At 54.0% G+C, this 10017-nt stretch overlaps 1 protein-coding gene across 1 annotated transcript in view; it reads left to right on the forward strand.

Annotated features, from left to right (window-relative positions):
* LOC112399988 (mucin-12-like) overlaps positions 1-9803 on the forward strand; it is a 32675-nt gene extending 22872 nt beyond the window's left edge. The window contains exons 2-12 of the mRNA XM_024745490.1: positions 1962-2063; positions 2522-2649; positions 2952-3016; positions 5320-5471; positions 5842-5916; positions 6008-6170; positions 6860-7021; positions 7325-7327; positions 7627-7703; positions 9502-9590; positions 9762-9803. Coding sequence (XP_024601258.1) covers positions 1962-2063; positions 2522-2649; positions 2952-3016; positions 5320-5471; positions 5842-5916; positions 6008-6170; positions 6860-7021; positions 7325-7327; positions 7627-7703; positions 9502-9590; positions 9762-9803 — 1058 coding nt within the window. The remainder of the gene's footprint in view (positions 1-1961; positions 2064-2521; positions 2650-2951; positions 3017-5319; positions 5472-5841; positions 5917-6007; positions 6171-6859; positions 7022-7324; positions 7328-7626; positions 7704-9501; positions 9591-9761) is intronic.
* Positions 9804-10017: the final 214 nt, after the last annotated feature.

Consider the following 10017-nt stretch of genomic DNA (forward strand, 5'->3'; position numbering starts at 1 on the left):
GGATCTTCCCGGACCGGGGCACGAACCCATGTCCCCTGCATCGGCAGGCGGACTCTCAACCACTGCGCCACCAGGGAAGCCCCCACCACCACTTTTGATGGGACTGAATTCTCAGCGTCTTCTGAGGGTTCCCACACCACAGCCACTGGGAGTTCCACCATCACTTCTAAATGGTCTGAATCCACAGTCTCTTCTGAGGGTTTCCACACCACAGTTGCTGGGATTTCTACAGCCCCATCAAGCGATGGAGAGACATTCACTGGCCCAGCTGCATCAAGACAGACTGCCACTGTTGTCACTCAGAAAACCACAGATCACAACACCATATCTGATTCTCCTCAGCTCATGGACTCACCTACAACAACGGTTTCTAAAGGGGATGGAAGTCTTGTGTCCACTTCACGTCCAGTTGAATCCATTACCACATCCAGTGGTGATGAACAAACAATGACATTTTATATTGAAACCACTGTGTCCACGACTCTCTCAGCGCCATCAACACACACACCCTCCTCTTACTCCTCATCTTCTACACCTTTAAGTTCTGAGCAACTTTCTACCACCACCTCCAGCACTGGACACAGCACAACAGCAATTACTGAAATGCCCTCGGTCCTCACAACCATTTCCAAATCATCTAAATCAACCATTTCGTCTGGAACTTCCTATCCTGGGCATTATGGTAGCGTTGCTTCCTCTTCAAGCTCCAGCCAGCTGTTTACCACCCCCTCTGTCTCTGCACAGACAACCACAGGCCTCACCAAGGAAACCACATTTTCTACCTCTACTCCTGATTCATCAAAACCTACAGGTACCTTGAACAGCACTGTTACTGAAGGGAATGAAATTTCTGCTTCCACATCAAGGCCTAGAGAATCCTTAATCACTTCTGGTGGTTATGGACACATGACCACATCTCCTCCAGGATCCACTTTCTACACAACCTCCACAGAGGGGTCCACACCATCATTCTCTACCCCTTCTTTGCATAGTACATACAATGCAAGTCCTTCCGCATTAAGCCCCAGTGAGATCTCTACCCACATTTTTGTCTCAGAACCTATCACCATGACTGCCAAAGACGAGTCAACTTCCGGCTTTTCTCCTCCCCTGTCCTCCACTTCACCTGGCTCCACTGGTGCTCCAGTCCCTGGTTTCAGTACCATTTCGACTCTGCGTCCCCCACTCACTGGTACACACACAGCTGCGATGACAATCCACTCTCCAGCTATGACAACAAGTAAGTCTCCTTGTTTGTCACTCTATGGGTCCCTCCTGCTCATCTTCCCTTATCAGCTAATCAGTTTTGTACTCCTTGTGGTCTTGTTCCACACTTCTAGTGCCTTTTTGTTACCAGTGTACATCATCCATGCAGACGATGCTGCTCCCTTTTGATTTGTAGGGCCCTTGTTTTCTTTGTGCGTCCTCTTTTTAAAAAAAATTTATTTATTTTATTTTTGGCTGCTTTGGGTCTTTCCTGCTGCACGCAGGCTTTCTCTAGCCGTGGCGAGCCAGGGCTACTCTTTGCTGCGGTGTGTGGGCCTCTCCTGTCACGGAGCACGGGCTCTAGGCTCACGGGCTTCAGTAGCTGTGGCTCGTGGGCTCAGTAGTTGTGGCACACGGGCTTAGTTGCTCCACGGCATGTGGGATCTTCCCAGACCAGGGCTCAAACTCGTACCCCCTGCATTGGCAGGCGGACTCCCAACCACGGCGCCACCAGGGAAGCCCCTGTGTGTCCTCTTTTATCTCTTGCTTCCTTCCTCTCTGTCGTCCCTCTTCCTTTCCCTCCTCTCTCCTGGGGGGTGAGGTGGGGACGGATGGATCTCGGTTGCTGCGTGATCACCTGGTCCCATCCCCATCTTTCAATGCAGTGTCTGAATGATGGGACTTGGAACAGGAGTCAATGTTTTTGTGTTTTGGGCTTCCACGGTAACCTCTGTGAATGTTCTACCCCTTCTCAGGGCGGTGCTACAATGGGGCCACTTGGAACGGAGAAGAATGTGCCTGTACCCAAGGCTACTTTGGTTACCAGTGTCAGTCCCTCTTGGAACACTTATTCATAGGTAAAGACCTTTCCTGAGACTTGTAGATCATCCCCACATCCCTTAACCACTTAAAATAGGAGGGCAGCCCTGGAAGGATCATTTGCTACCACTGCTAAAATGTGCAGGTAGAGGAGAAAATGTGACTGTCACCCAGGCCAAAACCCAGGTAGAACATGGACCTTCTGCCTCCCTCTTCTGGGTCCTTCTCACTAGCTAACCTGCCTCTCTCACCAGGATGATCATCTGGAGGCCTCCACTTAGGTCTCTCTGGGTCGTGATCCTGGCCACTAGCTCTTCCTGGTATACAGAGGCAAGGGGCAGAAGTTTCAGCTACTCCTACCTGCCTTCTGAGTTTCCATCCTCCCTCCTACACACTCTCTCTACTTCCCCAAAGCCAATAGATGAAGAATTAACTAATCCTGGAAGGCATTACTGGGAGGTTGCTGTCTCATGCATAATGTGTCCTCTTCCCACAGAAGTCCCAGAAAAAATCAATGCCACTGTAGAACTGAGAGTGAAAGTAACTAACAGAAATTTCACAGAAGACCTAAATAACATATCCTCCCATACATACCTGAATTTTGTTCAACTATTCAAGAGTCAGGTAAGAGCAGAGGAAGCCTAGATTCACCAATGTGAGAGGGGAGGCCAGGGCTCATCTTGACTTACTGTTCAGGGCTTCTCAGCTCTTGGGTCCCTTCAGCCTAAGTCCTGAGAGGGGGGCGGTTCCTCTGAGGGCCTCCTTCCTTGAGCCATACCCCTCCAACACATCCTGGAAGAGGGAACATCCCTCTGCCTTCCCTTCCTTCTTTCCAATGGGCCAATACAGGGGCTCCTTGGGGAAAGAGAACAGGGGCTGCTGCACACTCCAGGCTTCTGTGAGCTCAGCTGTCTTGTTTCTTTCAGATGGATAAAGCTTACAGGAGCAAAGACTTTCCACAATACAGCGGCGTGATCATTAGGAAACTACTGTGAGTATGGGGGTGGAGAGATTTACAGACTATGGGAAGCTCCTTCTCTCTTGCCTGCTCTCCTGTCTCCTCCTATCATGAATGATTAGAGTATCAGTACCTGGCTGGGTCAAAAAGGCCCCCAGCTAGAAGGCAGCACCTGAGGGCTCTGAGACCATGCATTCATTCATTCAGCACTCATCCAAGTAACAAACTAGTATTGAAAGCCTGCCCTGTGCTAGGTGCTGGGAGCACAGTGGTTCTGGTCTTCATGGAGCTTAGAGTGGCAGAACACAGGTAGCAGAATGGCTGTGCAGTCTGTCTAGAATTATGGTAAGGGACGCACAAGGTGCAGTGGGAGAGGTCCTGAATGCAAGCTCAGTGAGATGGAGGGAAATCCTCCTGGAGGGAGGAGGTTAGAAATGTAACCTGTGCCAAGCTATTTAGATGTGAAGCATCAGCAATTGTGGCCCATTGGGATAGTATCTGATTTGCACTGCAGACAACTCAATTTGGCTACAGGGCTGAGAATGGGTAGACAGAGGAGGGAGATGATAGCAGCCTGGACCTGAGAGGTGATAATGAAGAAGAAAAGTATCCAGTGTGAAAGGTCTTTAGGGGGCAGGACCAGCAGATCATGGGAGTTTGATGGGTGTTTTGAGAAAAGGAGGAACGACACCAGATTTCTGGGCTTCTGGGAGTGCGGGGTGCCCTTTGCTGAAATGAGGAAGACGGAGATGACGAGACGAAGATGATGAGTTTGGCCTGGGGGCCCAGCCACGTGGAGTGGCTGAGTGATGGAGCAGCTGATGGTCAAACATGGGATAGGAAGGGTCTACAGTGGAGGCACTGGTGTTGGCATCCCTAGATAGACATCGCTGGAAGCCCTGGGAGTAGACCAGATGGCCGGGGCCGTCGTCACAGCACAGAAGCGAAGATGTACCAGGGAAGGAGCATGGGAAGCCCCAACATTGAAAGGAGAGGCAGGAGAATCAGAACTCTGAGAGGAGAGTGCAAAGAAGCAGACAGAGGGGTGGGAAGGGAGCCTGGGGGTGTCAGGTCCCAACATGTCCAGGGCCCTTTGGGTTCCATAGCCTAGTGTCCTCCACCCCCACCCAGCATCAGAGCCATTGTCTCCATCTCCCTTCTGGCTCAGGATTTTGTTGTTTCAAGTCCTCCTGGGTCCTGCTCCTGACTTCTCTGTCACAATGGCTGTGACTGGTGATGGACCTTGTCTCAAGTTCTCTCTGCTGAGAGCATTGCTGACTGTCTAACAAGAAGCTTCTGGGTTGAAATCCAACGTTTCTAAAGCAGCTTCATGTTTCTTCATTTCTGAACGCTTACTTTTTTTGGTTTTGAAGATATAATCCAATAGCTTCTACTTCACATTTTCTAATTAAAAATGTTTTCATTGTAGTAAAATACCCATAACATAAAATCTGCCATTAACCACCGAATTCGCCACCTTAAGTGTACGGTCCAGCTGCACTAAGTCCATCCACAGTGTTGTGCAATCACCGCCGCCCTTCTCCAGAACTTTCTCATCTTCCCAAACTGGAGCTCTGTCGCCATTCAACAATAACTCCCAACTCCTCCTCATCCCACCCCTGGCAACCACCACGTTACCTTCTGTCTCTACAAATTTGATTACTCCAGGGACCTCCTATTATTACTCATAAATACTCATAGAGTAGTTGTTTTTTTGCGACTGGCTTATTTCACTTAGCATAATGTCCTCAAGGTTCATGCACGTTGCAGCACGTCTCAAAATTTCCTTCCTTTTTGCAGCTGAATAATATTCCATTGTATGTACAGACTACATTTTGTTTATTCATTCATCCATTGATGGGCGCTTAAATTGCTTTCACCGTTTAGTTTTTATGAATAACACTGTGATGAACGTGGGTGTACAAATGTTTCTTCCTGCCTCTGCTTTCAATTCTTTGGGCTAGATGTCCAGAGGTGGAACTGCTGGACCATATGGTCATTCTGTTTTTAAGTTTTTGAGGAACCATCGTACTGTTTTCCACAGTGGCCGCACCATTTTACATTCCCACCAACGATGCACGAGGGTTCAGTTTCTCCGCATCTTTGCCCAACAGCTTCCATTTTTAGGAATGAATTCCACCCTTTGGCATATATTGTTATCACAGGTTTACTCTGTAGCCTCCCTCTAGGTTGTTACCTGCTGGGAGGGAAGAGTCTCTATTCTGTCCTGCCTCTGGGACATATGGCTAATTGTTTCTCATCACCTCTCTTGCTTCTTGGGCCCTGCTTGCTGGGAGGGCGGGCAATACAGGGTAGCTGACGATTCCTAATTCCAGCAAAGGCAGCGTCGTGGTGGAACATGAAGTCGTCATGGAGGCAAACTTCACTTCAGAGTTTCAGGAGCTGTTTGCAAACCTCACTAAGATCATAAAGGCCAAGGTTATGAATGAGACCGGAAAGCTACCCAGTAATTCTGAAGCGTGCAAAAGTAAGCCCACCTAAAACCCCTTGATGTTGGTGGCGAAAGGATGGGAGGGGTCGCTTAGGGAGGTCTCAGCCCCATCCCCACACCTCACCTCTCTCCTCTCTTCCGGAGCTCCAGAGACATCCCTCCCCAGCAGTTAAGCCCGGATACCTTCCACAGTCTCTGTGCTGCTGCCAGCAGTCCCTCCCAGTCCCGGGCTGAGGTTGTCACCAGCCCTAATGTCCCCATCTGAGCAAGCTCACAGGCCCAGCTGCGTCTGGGGATGGCCAAGATCCTACTAGTCTTGTTCCCAGCAAGGAGGAGGGGAAGGCTGGCTGCCCCCAGGGGGCAGAGGTGCCATATCTATTTTGTTCTTTCCCACCACCCTGGGCAGACATCTCATTCCTGTGCTACAATGAGAAGGACACCTTCGTGAATGAGACCATGAAGTTCGGCTTTGACCTGCAAGGTAAGCAGCTCCGCGGAGTGTGGATGGTAAACCTGAGGGCTAGAGGGCGTGTTCACCAGGCTGACGCTTCCTGCCCGCCCCCCACCCCCAGAGCAATGCACTCAGAAAGTTGCGAAGGAATTCGCCCAGTTCTACTACGTGGATGATCTGAATGGGAAGCTGGCCTGTGTGACCAAGTGCACCCTGGGGACGAAGTCGCAAATGAACTGTCACCATGGCTGGTGCCAGCTTCAGCGAAGTGGCCCCCATTGCCTGTGAGCGCCTGTTCCCTCTAAGCCCAGCATCTACCCTCTCTGGTGGCAGGGCCCCACTCTCCCCAACAGCCACCCAAGGGGGCAGGGTGGGAGTGGGCAGAGCTCGCAAGGCACCCCCTCCCCCCTCCTCTACACCCCTCTTTCTTCTACCCAGGTCTCCCATCTTCCACCCCACCAGAGGGAGAGGGAGGTGTAGATTATAGACACAGGCATCGTAGGACTGAGCAAGCCCCTTCCTGAAAAAGTTCCAGTTATCAATTTCCAAATCTGTATCCATGCATCTCTATCTCCATCTGTCATTCGTTTCCCTGACATCATCCCAGCCACCGTGCCATTATCACCTCCCGCTGTAGCTGGGACGCTACATTTGGGAGATCATATATTAAAGTACAAAATATAAAACACGGTAACAGGCTGTCAAAGTGCCAACTACTCAGTGTTTAGATGGGTGAACATCACGTGTTTGGGACGAGGTACCGGCGCTCTCGGATTCTGAATTTCTGCTCCGCAGATCTGTGGTCCCTGCACCCCCTCCCCACCCCTCAGCCTTGGGAGTCAGGGAGAGCACCCAGCAACTGTCCTCAGAGGGAGAGCTGGTTTCCTGTGCTCTGACACTGAATTTTTTCTTTCGGGAGACTGGGTGGGTGAGGGATGCTGGTGGGCTGGCCTGAGCTTGTGTGTGTCCCCAGGTGCCTGAACTCGGACACGCACTGGCACTGGGGAGAAAGCTGTGAATTTAGCACCAGCAAGAGCGTGGTGTACGGGATCGTAGGCGCCGTGGTGGTGCTACTGGTGGTCTTGGTGGTGGTCCTGGCCATCTTACTCAGCCAATCCCAGAGAAAACTGCACAGGTGAGCTTCTGGGGCTGGGGCTGGGCCTGGGGAGAGGGGACCACAGCCAGAATAACCCGAGGCTCTGCTCCTTCCAGCTGAGCAGTCAGCTGAGGCCCACGGCAGCCTGCTGATGTGACAGGACACGTCTGTTTGGCAGAGAAATGGAAACAAAAACATACGTACTGAAATTGGATTATGTGATGAAATTACCTGGTGCTTGTTATCACCTTGGCTTCCCTAGAGCAACACCGTCACACTCGGACACTGGGAAAGACCGCCATCGCTTTCCCCCAATTGTAAAATGCATAAGATCCACCTGAGAAGGTTGAGTAACGCTCAGCACGGCACCTGGCCAGCAATCGAAGGGAACCGCCCTGACTCCAGTCCAATGCCCCCATCTCACAGAGAAGGACACTGAGGCCCACTGAGGAGTTGGGGGGGCCAGGCCGTGGTGACATCCCCAGGAATGCTTTTAGTTTTCTGCCCCTGTCGCTGGGGGCAGTCTCCTCCCTGACTCAGGGCTTGGCCAGGACAGCCCCTTCCGGAAGCCTGAGGTTCAGAGGCCTCTGAGCCCCCTCCCCTGCCTCTCTGCCACGAGCTGCTCACGGCATTTCTGTTGGCAGGCAAGAGTACAACCTGTCTCGAGACTGGCAAGAAGAAGGTGTCCTTGTCAGCTTCCAGAGCACCGGCGTCTGGGAAGGTAGATCTCATCAGGGGCCGGGATGGGGCAGGCTGGAGGGTGTAGAAGTGCCAAAGTCGGACTCAGTGGGGTTGTGGGTGACACGCACACGCATCCTGCCAGGTCGCCCCACATCTGCTGCAGAAGCCAGGCTCCTCTGCAGCCTCCTGACCCCGAGCCTCCACGGGCAGCCCCTGCTGACCCTCCGGCCTTTTCTCGCTCCTCCCTGGCAAGTTCCGTGCACTCCAGTCTGTGGCCCATGCCTTTGCATAGACTGGGCTGCTTCCGGTGGTCTGAGTCTCTGCGCACCCGCATCCCACCCTGTTTCCAAAATCCGGTTCATAAGCTGCCCCTCCATGGAGCTCCGCGTGGGTTCAGCCTGCTCTGGCTCCCAGAGCTGCTCTGGCTCCCAGAGCTGCTCCCGGCCCTGCCCCCAGCTGCGGTGGAAAACCCTTCCCGGTACTTCCTGACAAACACGATGGAGGGATTCCAGGGATGGCTGAGAACCTGATCCCGCCCCCGAGGCCACCCCCAGCACACCAGACGCACACATTTACTAGGACGGTAGGGCCATGGCCAGGGCTTGACGGGGCATAGATATACCTGCTCCAGCCCAGAGTGGGGCGGGGGTCAGACAAGACTGCGGAGGGGCATCCCCTGAGCTGAGAGCCAGGGCAGTGGTGGGGAGTAAGCCATGTGTTTCCTGCTCCCGTGAACATACAGCCCAGTGGGCAGCGAGGCCTTGTCCCATGATGGGAAGGGAAAGGGCTTTCCAGGCAGGGGGCCCTACTTAAGAAAGGACATGGAGGTGGGAAAGAGCACAGTCTGTGGGGGGTCTGACCCCCCAAGGGCGTGTCAGTGGGACGGGAGAATGACAGGGCCAGGTCAAGGCTGGTCAGTGGGCCGTGATGGGGGGACCCACAGGAGGGGCTTTAAGGGAGGGGGACCAGACTTCGTTTTGAGCAGCTCACTCAGGAGGATCTAAGCGGGACAGCATGAAAGTGGGGAGTCCAGGGAGGGAGAAGCACAGTACCACAGGTGAGGGACGATGAGGCTGAGTGGGGGTGGCAGAGACCGGGAGGCGTGGACAGCAGATGACATAGCTCAGATTCCAGTGAGTCAGTCAGGCCGTGTTGTTTGCAGGCTCTGGGCGGGGATGACAGGGGCGCAAAAAAACAGATCTGGCCAGTCCGAAGCCTGGGGACAGGCCTGCGGCCTGTGGGCAGCACTGGGGGTCAGCCTAGCCCACGGTGGGGAGACAGTGGGCGAGGAGGGCAGGTGGAGGGCCGCGCGGGGGATCTTGAAGGAAGCAGCAAAGGGATGTTCTGGAAGATGCCAGGAGGACCCGGAGCCTGGGGCCCGGAGGCCGAGGAGGGAGTCTGTCTGCAAGATGGGCACAGTGGGTGCTGGACACGTGCCAACTCAAACAAGAGATTTGTGTCTGCTGTGGCTACCATTGCCATGAGGAAGTGTGCACGGTGACCACAAGCAGTCCCGTCCTCCTGCCCCACCCAAACCAAGTGGCCCCTGGGCCTGGGGCCCCTGCTCACCAGCCACAACTTTTGACCCCAGGGCATGTCGGAGGGCTGCCGCTCTGGTGCCCTCCTGTTCCCGCGTGACCCTGGGCCAGCTCCCCAGGTCCCCTCCCGAGCCTCAGACAAGCTGCGCTGTTGGGAGGACGGATGGGCAGTGGGAAAGGAGTTTAGGGCAGCTCTGGGGCTGACTCTTCAAAGCTGTTCCTTTTACTGGAAAAAAACCCTCCTCTGGGCCTCTTTGGCTTCCCCCAGGCTCACTCTCACCCCAGTACCTTTCCCTACAGGTCAGAATCTGCAGGGGGACACGTTTGGCCTTGAAAATGTCTACAAACACTTCCAGCCTTCCCTGCAGAACGTGGACCCCAGCACAGAGGTGACTCAGGAGCTACCCCCGCCCCACAGCTAGGGGCTGCTCCCCTGTCCCCCACCCCCTGGGGCTGCCTGGGGAGGGCGGGGCACCCTCGGCCCAGAGGCAGGTCGCTCCCCAGGGACGCAGCCATCACTACTGGCCCCTCAGCGGTACCTCCTCTCTCCCACCCCCCAGCTCCACATTCAGAGGCCCACAGTGGTGACAACTGCTCAGTGAGGGGGACAGGGGCTCTCACCCCTCACCCAGATCTGGACGACAAGATAGCGGCTGACAGAGCCCTCCACAGGTCCCGGGGCCGCCAAAAGGAATCAGACGTCAGGGCCCAAGGACAGTCCTCTCAGGGCTGCTGGGTTTGCCCCATCCCCACTGTTGTGACCGCCCTCTGCTCCCTTGCCCTCCATCCAGGAGCCCCAAGGCATCTTGTTTGCTC

This window comes from Neophocaena asiaeorientalis, unplaced genomic scaffold (genome assembly GCF_003031525.2).
Source record: "Neophocaena asiaeorientalis asiaeorientalis breed wild unplaced genomic scaffold, Neophocaena_asiaeorientalis_V1.1 scaffold461, whole genome shotgun sequence".
Taxonomy (NCBI): Eukaryota; Metazoa; Chordata; class Mammalia; order Artiodactyla; family Phocoenidae; genus Neophocaena; species Neophocaena asiaeorientalis.